At 39.6% G+C, this 13,372-nt stretch overlaps 1 protein-coding gene across 1 annotated transcript in view; it reads left to right on the top strand.

Annotated features, from left to right (window-relative positions):
• rad51ap1 (RAD51 associated protein 1) overlaps nt 1-8,054 on the top strand; it is a 52,510-nt gene extending 44,456 nt beyond the window's left edge. Inside the window, exons 9-10 of the mRNA XM_052033665.1 lie at nt 498-623; nt 5,488-8,054. Of these exons, the coding sequence (XP_051889625.1) occupies nt 498-623; nt 5,488-5,615 (254 nt within the window). The 3' untranslated portion in view covers nt 5,616-8,054. The remainder of the gene's footprint in view (nt 1-497; nt 624-5,487) is intronic.
• The last annotated feature ends 5,318 nt before the right edge of the window (nt 8,055-13,372 follow it).

Genomic DNA, 13,372 nt, shown 5'->3' with positions numbered 1-13,372 from the left:
TCATATGCTAGTTTTCTTCAGATACACTTTAAGCAGTTTAAGCAGCCATTAAATACAAGTGCACTTTTATTATGCAGAGAACAAATTGGAATAAAAATCAAAGATAGTCAATTGCACTGTAATTATAACTGCATTGCATTGTAAAGTATTAAAAAACACAGGTATGTAAGTCTTTTTTGCTGCTGTGCCTTCTAGTGGCTTGTGTTGGAAAAGCGTAAGCAAAGGCTAAGAAGCATATTCCCTGTGTGATCTCTCAGGAAGTGTGTAACTGTAGAGATTCTTCATATCAGTTTTCCCAATTTAACACCCCTGGGCTCCAAAATAGTATCTCACAAAGTAGTTCAATTCTGTTTTATTTTTGTTGCCTTTTTATACAACAAATTAAGTCATGTCATTATGAACCTTGTACTGCTTCACAATACAATAAAATACTTGAGTGCATTTCCAATTAGCTGATGATAAAATGTATATAATATTCTAATTTTTTTCCCCTACAGCTCTGGTTCCTGTAAAAAGCAAACCACTGTTGTTGACGGAAATACCAGTTTCTCCACCATCCTCCATAGCATCACAAGCATCAAGTCCTTCCACTGGAATAAGAAAGCCAAAGTGGATTCCACCAGGTAGCGAATCTTGTTCCTTTGTTTAAGAAGGGCAATAGGGATAATCCAGGAAACTATTGGCCAGTGAGCCTCACATCAGTGGTTGGGAAGCTACTGGAGAAGATTCTTAGGGATAGGGTTTACTCACATTTGGAAAAACATGGAATTATTAAGGATAGTCAGCATGGCTTTGTCTGGGGCGGGGCAGGTCATATCTTACAAACTTGATTGAGCTTTTTGAGGGGGTGATGAAGATGTTTGTTAATGGTGGGATAGCAGATGTTGTCTACATGGACAACATCCTTGTAAGGTATATGACAAGGTCCCAATCGGTAGGCTGATCCAGTAGATTAAGATGCATGGGATCCATCGTGGCTTGGTATATTGGTTTCAAAATTGGCTTGGTTTTAGAAGACTTAGGGTAGAGGTGGAGGGGTGTTATTTTGACTGGAGGTATGTGACCAATGGTGTTCTGCGGGGGTCCGTGCTGGGACCTCTGTTGTTTGTGATATACATAAATGACTTGGACGAAAATGTAAATGGGCTGATTAGTAAATTTGCAGATTACACAAATATTGCTAGAGTTGTGGAAAATGACAAAGGATACAGCAGGATATAGATCAGTTGCAGATATGGGCGGAGAAATGGCAGATGTTTAATTCAGGCAAGCGTGAAGTGTTGTACTTTGGAAGGTCAAATGTAAGAGGAAAGTATACAGTAAATGGCAGGACCCTTAGGAGCATTGAGATGTACAGAGGGACCTTGGGGTCCAAGTTAATAGCTCCCTGAGAGTGGTAACACAAGCAGATAGGGTGGTAAAGAAGGCATATGGCATGCTTGCCTTCATCGGTCAGGGCATTGAGTATAAGAGTCAGGAAGTAATGTTGCAGCTGTATAAAACTTTGGTTAGGCTGTGTTGGGAGTATTGTGTCCATTTCTGGTCACCCGATTACAGGAAGGACGTGGAGGCTTTGGAGAAGGTGCAGAAGTGGTTCACCAGGGTGCTACCTGGATAAGAGACTATTATCTATGAGGAGAGATTCGACAAACTTGGATTGTTTTCTCTGGAGCATTGGAGGCTGAGGGGACATTTGATAGACTTTTATAAAATTATGAGAGGCATATCTGGGGCAGATAGATCTTTTTCCCATGGTAGAAATGTCAAATACTAGAGGACATAGCTTTAAGGTGAGAGGGGGAAATTTTAAAGGAGATGTGCAGGGTAAGTATTTTATAATGAAAGTGGTAGGTTCCTGGAACACGCTGCTAGGGCTGAAGGTGGTAGCAGACATGATAGCGGCATTTAAAAGGCATTTAGACAGGCACATGAACATGCTGAGAATGGAGGGATATGGATCATGTGCAGGCAGATCAGTCTAGTTTAATTTGGCATCATGGTCAACACAGAAATCATGGGCTGAAGGGCCTGTTCCTGTGCTGTACTGTTCCATGTTCATGTTCTAGAAACGTAGCATAGTGGTTAGCATAATGCTTTACAGCGCCAGTGACCCGGGTTCAAATCGGCCACTGTCTGTAAGGAGTTTGTACGTTCTCCCCGTGTCTGTGTGGGTTTCCTCTGGGTGCTCCGGTTTCCTCCCACATTCCAAAGACATACAGGTTAGGAAGTTATGGGCATGCTATGTTGGTGTCGGAAGCGTGGCGACACTTGTGGGCTGCCCCCCAAAAATCACCACGCAAAAGATGTATGTCACTGTGTGTTTCAATGTTCATGTGACTAATAAAGATCTTATCTTATCTTAATTAATTGTATTTTATATTGTGAACAATATAGCATAGAAATACATTTAGAGTGAGAGGCCAAAGAAAGTATCAAACTTTTTTTTAAAGTGAACATTTAACAATTTTGGTTGCCTTGTAAAGAAAATAAATGGTGTTTAACTTCTAACATCAGAAAATTGATTCTCAACTGAAAAAAAGATCAGGATGGCTAAATTCAGAATAAATTAGTAGATTTAATCTCCAATTGGGAGTGAAATTAAGTAGCATTTTTTTATTTTAGTAATAGTTATATAAAACACTGAAATAATAAAACATACATTGTGGTTTCCATGTATTGTTATGGCCATAAAGACAGTGGATTACTGAGTTTATTGTACAAGGAGTGGAGGTGTTGAATTTGAACCCATAGGTGACGCCAAATGAGATTGAGAAAGGGAAGATATCCTGTTATCCAAACAAGCTAGTTTAGATAGGTCGCCAACACTGAAATATTAGCTATGGTTGCCAGATGTCACAATTTTGAGTACTGACTATAATGACTAGGATTCAGTCAGTGAAGAATCCATGACCAAAAATGGAAGAGTTTCATTTAACAATGAGCCAGCGTACTTCTCTTCCTGGCCGCACAAGGAAATTTGAGAAATTTTTTACCTTGTCTGGCCTTTATCCACAACATTTATGGTTTAGCCTGGGAGGAAACTGTCCTGCTTCCTGCTCAATAAATTTTGATCAGTTAAAATAACATCAAGCCAGCTATTGGCAGAGTAAGTGATCTGGGCTATCATAACTTCCCACCAATCCACAATAAAAATTTCTCCCCCAGGAGTAAGCTTTCAGGTGATGACGAGGCACGGGGTAATTAGACAAGAACAATATAAATGATTCATTCACCATGTTATACTTGCTCCATTTGTTTTTATGTTGTTGTTTTGAATGAAACACTTCCTTCTATTTAACTTCCAATAGTAGTAATTATTAAAATAGCTGTTGGTGAAGCAATGTTTTAGCACTAGAGTTTCTCCACAGCACATTCTGAGTAGCTGGGATGTATAAGCTGCAATGTTACAACATTATAATTGTTGGGTGTGTTTAATTAGTATGACAACCTTATATATTCCATTTCCTTTGACATCATTGAATGATAACAGTACAAGTGGAGGCCATTTAATGCTTTGAGTCCATGCCAGCTCTCCTCAAAGACCAATGCAGCTAGTTCCACTCCCCTGCCCTTCCCATGTAGTCTGTAACTTTTTAAAGCACTGTTTCAATTCCCTTTTGAAAGCTTCAGTTGAATGTGCCTTGTCGGATGGTGCATTCTGCACAAATAGTCTTCCTCATGTTTTCCCAATTGCTTTAATTTTTTGTCATTTGGTTACAGACCTTTTCCCTGTGCCTAGATCCCTCAATACTTAGAACACCTCTACCACATCTCGTCACAACTTTCTCTCCTCTTTGGAGTACACCTGGTGGAGCTGCTGCCTCACAACACCAGAAACCAGATTCAGTGCTGACCTCAGGTGCTCTCTGTGTGAAGTTTGCACATTCTCCATGTGACTGCATAGATTTCCTCTGCTTGCCTCCCATGTTCCAAGACCATGAATAACCACTGTAATATTCAATAACCACTGTAAATTGTGGTAGAATCTAAGTGGTGTTGATGAGAATGTGGGGATGAAAAATCCTGGGATTAATGTAGGATTAATGTAATTGGGTGGTTGATGGTCAGCGTAGCCCCATTGAGCCAAAGGACCTGTTTCCATGCCATGTGACTCAATGAGAGTAATCACAGCTTCTACAAAGTTTCCAGTAAACATGTTCCATAACCCTGGACCATTTTCATAGATCTTCTCTGCACCTTCTCCAAGGCCTTTATATATTTCCCAAAGTGTGGTAATCCAAAATGGATATGCCACCCCAGTATTTGGTTGAACCTTCATAAAGATTTGTCAAGACTTCTTATCATTGCCATTATTTACAAAGTGCAAAATCATGTATGCTTTTCAATTACTTTCTCTTTATAACCATGGGTTTACGAATATATAATATACAACTTTTCATATTTCTTTTAGAACGTGGAAGGTGGTAATTTGGCTTATTGTGTGTACGCCGGTTCTCGGAACAATCCCATCAATGCTATTTTACTGTAATCTATTCTCTCATGCATGTCTATTAAACCCTCCTGATTCTCCTACTATATCCTCCACCAGAAGCAATTTACAGTCACCAGTTAATCTAAAAGCCTTTGGGATGTGGGAGGAAACCAGAGCACCCGGGGTAAACCTGTGCAGTCAGAAGGAAAGAGAGCAAACCCCACACAGATAGCACTGAAGGATAGAATCGAACCTGGGGCTGGAGCTGTGAGATAGCTGTATTACCTGCAGTGCCATTGTTCCACCAATTTACATTGTGTATAGATATATTTTTATATTGATAAATGTGTAGTCAAGTAAATAAGCAATACTGAAATAAGTTCTAAATTCAAGAAATCCGTAATTAGTTATTTGCAAGAAAATAAACTAGTGTCTCCAGATTATATTGTTAATTGATGATTAATCTTTATATATGTACTCGTTCTTTCCTGGAATCTTGTTAATTATAAGAGCTAATTACTCCCTGGAGGTACTAACCAACAGGTTTGAACTTTTATGACGGCTCCTCAGATGTTTACCAGGATTTTTGGGTAGAAGGGGAGGGTGGTTGCAGAGGGTTGGCTTAACTGTCTATTTGCACAATTCAATGGGAGCTGATGGTCATAGATACAGTATAACATGACAAATCGCTTGTAATGTTTCTGTTTGAGACTCCTCCCTCCTGTAGCTTTGAAAACAATTCAGCAAATCTTAGAACCATTTAATTTGCATTGAATTAGCTGAGGACATGCTTCTCTCTGCAGCTGTGTTTTTAAACTCCTTTTGATATGACTGAGTTAAAGAGGTAGTCACCATATTAAGGTGCTTACAATTATAAAAGGTGCTTCAATTTTGTCACTATTTAAAGCAGCAATGTAAAACAAATGGAACCTGGGTCAAAATTATATCAAAATACTTTTTTTACACTTATGAAGAACATAATTTTATTAACTAAAATTAAATCCTTTTTTCTTTCTACATCCTAAAAGTCAAAAAATGTTTATCCGCCTTTGCAGCCTCAAAAGAAAACAGCAATGCTTCACGGGAAGGAGTTTTTGTCAGAAGTCCTAGCCAAGGCCTTCGATTAGGCCTTTCTCGATTTGCCAAGGTCAAACCTTTACACCCCTGTGCAGACAATAGCTGAAGATGGTTTTAAATTGTATTAAGAATGAAGCTTAATCTTCTGTTGCTTTAATAGTGACATTTATTTTTTAGTTTTTATTGTCATAAGACTGTTTTACCAGGTTATTGTATTTATCTGTATAACTCTTTCACAACCTGTTCACAATTTTGCTAGAAGTAGCGACTGGAGGAACTCTTCTTGATTACAGATTACATTGATAACGTTGCCTCACACAGAGGTCTTATCTGGTGTGTTTCAAAATAGGAACCATCAGACATTGACAAATTGAGTACACTTTTAAGCCCTCCACCAAGATTTTGAGGTATTTTGTGCCTGCTGTCTTTTTCATCAAGACTGAATCCACAGGCTGTGCAGAAAATGTACGTTGTATTTTCTGCATAGCCTGCACATTTATTCATATGGTCTAGTTCAAAATCTACTTCAAATGGAAGTCTTATTGGAACTAAGTCCTGTAAATTAAATCTGAGCAAGTTTAATCTGGACCCAATTGGTGCAAAACCACATCAGAAAATACCAGCTTTTCCATGATCTTTATTAAAAGAGATCGTATTATTGCTAGTGCTTTACAGTGTGTTCTTAGAGGCTTTTCTTATTACGTAGATTGAAGGATGAATTCTTCTGTCTGGTCAGCATAATGAAATTTCAAACATGCTCTTTCTAGGCATATTTGCAACATCTGTTTTATAGACAGTAAATCTGCTATCACCAGACCAGTCTACACAATGAGAACTTTGGCTTACACTTGGAAATTTTATCCAAGTGATTTATCTCAGCATGAAAACTGCTCTGTCACAAAGTTTGTCAATCTGATGTTTGGGAATCGTAATGTTTAGAGACTAAAATACTGTTAATTAGATAATTATCCAATTGATTTTATAAAGAAAGTATGATTTATTAACATTTGAACTCTCTTCATGTCTGGGTACAACTTCCCAATATCCTTTTTAATCATGTTGCCATTTTTTGGTCTCCACCTAAGAGAGTTTCAAGTTTACTATTAAAGTAACTATTATAAAAATTAAAAATAAACATATCTTTGTAGCAATCTGGAATGCATTGGTTTTTTTTGCAAAAAAACTCCTGCATTAATAATAACATATTGTTCAATAGCTCTTTGCAACTAATGGATAGCATTTAAATTGTATTGCAAACAAAATTGTCAATTTATACCTGGCAAGGACCTACATAAAGCAAATGTGATAGTTGACCTGACAACTTGTTTTTGATACTGGATTAGGGAAAGTTATTGGCCAGTGACAAGGTGGGGAACAGAAAAATTAATTTGTTTCCACACTTGAAATAGATAGTTGCCAAAATGTACAACAGATTAGCCCCTCTGGGAGGAAACATGGTTAATATTTTTACATCAGCAATAATCAGAACAGATTTCCAGGCTTTCTTAATATTGTTTTTTATATCTTTTTAAGGGATTGGATAAATTTAGTTAAAATACTTATTTAAAAAAATATTCACCAGGATTATTAGAAGCAACAAGTGCATGACAAATATTTACATTGTCTTTCCTGATAAGACTTCCAACCATGTCAAAGAGGGATTTTACATCCATTTGCCCAGTGGAAACTAGGTGAAATGGGAGTCAAAATGGCTCCACTGCCATTGATAGAATGCTTTGTCCCAAATCTGAATTGCCTGCCTGATTCATATGGTTACCTTGTCAATATGTGCAAGGACATTTTGTTAACATACTGTGTAGTGGAGTCACCACGGTCACTCATTCAAAGTAGAAATAATTGGTGACCCCACAGAAGTACCCAGTGTTTATGGAGCCAACCTGAACTCTGGCCCCCATGAGGATGAATAGAGATACTGCAACTCCTTACTTCCAATCCCTCCATGTGAAATCTTTTTGAAACTTTATCATTTGCAGCATATTCAGCAGCTAGTACTCGTGACTGCAGATGATTTTGGATTCTCTGAAAACCATTTCATCTGGGCAATTCATCTACTGTGTTTAAATGAGGTGCATTTAAAATTGAACCAAGACTCTCAAAGCATCTCCAATGCTTGTCCTGCCCGTTTTTTCCACCTAGGAACTAAAATACTCTCATTGTAATCCTTCCACTTGATAATATTTGATGTACTGTATTATTTTAACTTAATTGCCATTATTCTTAAAATAATTAATTCCATGACTGCAAGACAAAACATTGGTGTACTTTCCCAAGATTGGAGGATCAACTCAATAGAGGTCTGGGATTTTGAAAGAAGTTAATGAAAGTAGTGGTGAATTATTTCCACTGGTTGTTAGAGCACTTAACAAAATGACAAAGATGTAATATATTCAAAAGAATTTGAAGATGTCAGTAGAATAAAATGTTCTGAAATGTTGAAGTTGATGTTATAAAGATTATGATGAGAACCTATTGCAAAAACAGGAAAGGATTTGTAATGGGACTTTTTCTTTCACAATATAAAGTGTAATAAATGAGCATTGTTTATTACGTAAAGTAATAGCATCTTTGGCTGTGCAGACAGTAGCATGATTTATAGTGTTTATGTTAGAAAGTGTGGGCTATCTGTTAAGAAAATGGAACAGACGCTCACTTGTAACTTCAACGATTATCAAGTACTGACGTCAATCGGCAATGATACTTCAAACTGCATCGGTATTTCAAGATGTTTTGTAACAGATGAAGACATCGCATGTCAAGAGTAAAGTGTTAAAATACATTGCCAAGCAAGTTCCAGAAATGATCAGTGTTTGAAAACATGTATTCAGGATTCTCACTTATGCCTGCAATGTGTAATAACTCAGCCCTGGAGTGGGGAATATATTTCCCTCAGAATGTGTTTGACAGCAATAAGATATCTTAATTCATAGGCAGACTTGTAGCTTCGTTCTCCCCGACATACAAGCAGCCCACTAGCTCCTTCTACTTGCCCACAGACACAGACCCTCATAAATGAACACACCTCCACATTCAACACATTCTACACTTGCTTTCTGTCCCCTAAAATCAATCTCCTTTTACATTTTTAATTGGCCCAACTTTAAATCAAAGAATGCTTGCAGCAGGGAAGGAAGCCATTCAATCCATCAAGTCCATACTGATTCAATGTTAGAGCAATCCACTAATGCCACTGCCCTGCCCTCTTGCAAGTTATCTCATTACCTGTCCAGCTCCCTTTTGAGCTCCCTTTCTGCCTTCCCTACTACCCCAGCAATGTATTTTAAGTTATAACCATTCACTCTGTAAAATCGTGTTTCCTCATGTCACTTTTGGTTCTCTTGCCAACCTCCTTCATTGTATGTACTCTGGTACTTGATTGTTTTGCCAGAGGAAAGTTTTTCTATCTACTCCGTCTGTAGCCTTTGTGATTTTAAATGACTCTATCAAATCACTTCACAACCTCTCTGTTCCACTGTTCCAAGGAAAACAACCCCAGATTACCCTGTCTTGTCACATAACTAAAGTTCTTCATCCCTGGAATCATGGTAGTAAATCACTTCTGGGACTTCACTAAAGCCTTTACATCTTTCCTGAAGTCTGCTACCCCAAAATGGACAATACCCAGCTGTGGCCAGAACAGTGTTTTACAAAGGTTCATCAGGAGCATTTGATGGCTCTGGGCCTGTAATCAATGGAGTTCAGAAGGATGAAGGGGGACCTCATGAAACCTACCGAATACTGAAAGGCCTGGGGAGAGTGGACGTGGAGAGGATATTTTCACTAGTAGAAGATTTACATCCTCAGAATAAAGGGACATGCCTTTAGAACTGAGATGAGGAGGAATTTCTTCAGCCACAAGGTGGTGAATCTGTGGAATTTGTTGCCACAGAGGGTTGTGGAGGCCGACATTGTGTGTGTTTAAATCAGGGATTGATAAATTCTTGATTGGGAAGGGGATTAAGGGTTACAGGGAGAAGGCAGGAGAGTGGGATTGGAAAAAAATTCAACCATGATTGAATGGCAGAGCAGATTTGATGGGCTGAAAGGCCTAATTCTGCTCTTATATCTTATGGTCTAATCATAATTATCTTTGCTCTTATACTTAATGCTTCCACTTATAAAGCATACGACCTTTACTATAAAAATTGCAACAGTTCAAGAAGGTGGTTCACCTCATCATTCTCAAAAGCAATTAGGGAAGTCATTAAATTCTGGTTTTAACATCCAATGAGTGAATCTAAAAGGGACAAATTATGTATTGCACACCCTGTTTCAGTTATCCACAACCTTCGATCAAAGCCATCCTCAACTCTCCCAAAACCAGCCTCTTCCCAATCTCCTGCAACTCCAGTGTAATCATCGTGAAACTCAGTGGTTGGGCTCCGCAACCTGGAGTCAATGGGCCCTGTGGTTGGGGCTGCTAATTGGTCTTCAGGTCCAGCCAATAATTTGAGAAAGGATCGAGAACAGGTGGGCTAGAAACAAAGACTGATTAAACTATCAGTAAGTCGATAATAGTCAACCTTCAAGACAGAGATACAAACCAAGCATATTGCCAGATGGCAGAAAGATAGGATATACAAATCTGGAGCTCCCTGAATGACAAAAGGAGGCAGAGGTTAAGATATAACTGGAAAAGTTTTAGAATACAACAAAGGAAGGAGCGGAACACGGAAACATTTTAAAAGTAAGAAGGGCAAGAAGTTTAAAAAAATATGCACGTGAAATAAATGGAAAGCAACTCGTTTTAATAAATGCATAATAATAAAAGTGATGGTGCACTTGAGTAAGGACAAAAAATTCTTTTGCTGTCAGACGACAGAATTGCAGCACCGAATGAGTGGATCACAAAAGGCCAGGATGAAATTAATCTCACAGCAGAGGAAGAAGGAATAAGAGACAATTAGACAGACTAAAAGGACTATAAAGGAAGTGCTAAAGAGGGTGGCATTCAAAGTTAACAAGGCACCCGGTATAACTGGGACATATCCTTCTGGGGAGATCGAGAGTGAAGGTAGCGGAAACTTTGACAAAATCTTTCAGTCTTTGTAAAAGAGACTGGTATCAGAGCACCAGCGGACTGCTAACGTTACCTACTTATTCAAAAATGTGGAGGGGGATAAACCAGGCAATTGCAGACTAGGCAATCTAACCCCAGTGGTAGGAAATCTAGAAACCTCTTGCAAAAGTAAAATGAACTCCCGGTCGGAAGATTGGTGACAACCACAAGTGACACTTTCCAGCCGGCCGACGGGTCCCGCCTGCCGCCTGGCCCCACGCACCGCTGCAAACGCGCGATAACCAATCGCGAAAGGCGAGAGCTGACGACTTGGATGTTAAGTGATTACTTGGTTGCCATGGTTACGAGCTGCCGTTGCTGTGAATGAAGATCCCGGCGATTCCGAGTTTGTGCTGCTTTCAGCCCCCAGTCAGTCATTCACACCGGTGCTGAGCGTGTCCAAGCTGTTGCATGGGAGAAAGTCAGTCCTTTGCTTACATTAATATTACAATGTGGTCTGCGTGCTGTTCATTTTGTGATTTTAGCGTATAATATTGTGCAAACAGGAACAGAAGCTGTGCAGTGCAAGCAGCAAATCCCTACATTTGGTAGGTGACTAAGTTGGGAAGGCCATATTATTTGCATGCCCATCGGCACAATGCTGAACAGACACTCTTTTCCAAGCCCTGTCACAGAAGAGGTTACTAGGTGGACAAAAAGTAATAGATTAAAGGATTTGCTCAAAGTCATGACCCCTGGGAACCTGTGGTCCATGATCACTCAAGTGGAGAATGAGCATTGGGGATGGTATTATGAATCTCAAGGCCTTGCACTGGGAACACAGAGCAGTGGAAAGAGTGCACCACCTCACCAACTACCTACCTGCCTGTGGCATCGGAACTTCCTGCTCCATCTGTGGCAGAGTCTGTGGTCCCCACATTAACCTCATCAGCCATCTTGGAACCTGCAAAACTGGAATGGAAATAAACCAATTAAATCCCATGGGTTGCCCAAGAAGTAGAAAGGTGAAGAAGCTGGAGGTTCAGAGTGTGTGCTACTTTCAGCCCCAGTCATTCACACCTGCACTGAACATGACAGAAATGATCAAGTAAATACCAAATTAATATTAATGTATTATTCATTATTTATATGTGATTTGGATGTGAATGCACAAGGCTTGATCAGCAAGTTTGCAGATGACACAAAATTAGATGGTGTTGTTGATAGTGAAGAAGGTTATCGTAGATTACAGGGGGATTTTGATTAGTTAGGGAAGTGGGCAGAGGAGCGGCAAATGGATTTCAATACAGATAAGTGTGAGGTGATGCATTTTGGAAAGTCAAACCAGAGTAGGACTTATACAATGAATAGTAGGGCACTAGAGAATGCAATGCAACAAAAGGACCTAGGAATACAAGATCATAGTTCTTTGAAAGTCGTGTCACAGGTTGACAGGGTGGTGAAAAGGCTTTTAGCATGCTGGCCTTCATCAGTCAGGGTATCGCGTATAGGAGCTGGGCTAATATGTTGCAGTTGTAAAAGTTGTTAGGCCACACTTGGAGTACTGTGTACAGTTTTGGTCACTGTGTTGTAGGAAAGACGTAGTTAAATTGGAAAGAGTGCAGAAAAGATTTACATGGATGTTGCCTTGACTAGAGAGCCTGAGTAATAGGGAGAGGTTGGCCAGGCTAGGTCTTTATTCTTTGGAATGTAGGAGAATGAGGGGTGATCTGAAAGAAGTGTTTAAAATTATGAGAAGCATAAATAAGGTGGATGGTAACAGTCTTTTCCCCAGGATAGGGGAGTCCAAAACTAGGGGGTATAGACTTAGGGTGAGAGGGGAAAGAGTTAATAGGGACCTGAGGGGCAACTTCTTCATGCAAAGGGTGGTGAGTATATGGAATGAGCTGCCAGAGGAAGTGGTTGAGGTAGATACAACGGTATCACTTAAGAAGCACTTGGAGAGAGACATGGAGGGGAGGGGCCAGGGGGGATATGGGCCAAACACAGGAAATTGGGACTAGCTGGGTGGACAATGTAGCTGACGTGGACACATTGGGCCGAAGGGCTCTATGAATCTCTGACTTTATTGTTGGTGCACAGTTTATGTTGTTATTTCAGTGTGTAACATTGTGCAAACAAGAACCAAAGCACTGCAGTGCAGGCAGCTGATGAGAAATCAGCTCACTCTGGAGTTGTTTGGTGAGCGTGGGGCCTTGCAATGTTCAAAAAGTCTAGTTCCACTCTTTGTAATTTCCCACAATGAATGTAAGCAAACTATATTGTTTTCCTACATTCATGGCATTTCCTGCAAAGTCAGATTTTCCCTGCAAATACTATTTAGTCAATGGTTTCTGCTGGAGATTTGAATAAGTAAACTGAAGAAACATTAAAAGCCGGACACGTAGTTATACTTCCCTTACTCAGAATAAGCACTTAGCGTTTTGCCATATTTTTGTTATGCAATGATTCAGGGTTTCTGAGTTCCCAGCATTTAATGATATTATTGTGTGTTTAGGAACATGAAAAAGGCACTGGTACTTTGCTTAATACTCAGGAAGCATTTCCAGGAATGAGAGCACTAATGAATCAATGCTAAAAGGGGTCATTAAAGCATGATGTACAAAGAGATGCAATACGGACAGTGCTCCTGTGCTGGCAACCTGACACAAATCCCCTCTCCTACTCCCATTGCTGCATGTGACTGTGCTGGGAACCTGGTGTGAACCCCTGCTGGTCTTGTAGCAATGAATTGCTCAGGATTAAGCAGCTGCCAACGAGGACTGGAGCAAGGGGAGTGGCTCTAACTTATAGTAATTTTTATGTCTTTATGTCTTGCACTGTAC

Source organism: Pristis pectinata, chromosome 19, assembly GCF_009764475.1.
Source record: "Pristis pectinata isolate sPriPec2 chromosome 19, sPriPec2.1.pri, whole genome shotgun sequence".
Taxonomy (NCBI): Eukaryota; Metazoa; Chordata; class Chondrichthyes; order Rhinopristiformes; family Pristidae; genus Pristis; species Pristis pectinata.
This window is presented reverse-complemented; position numbering and strand designations above follow the sequence as displayed.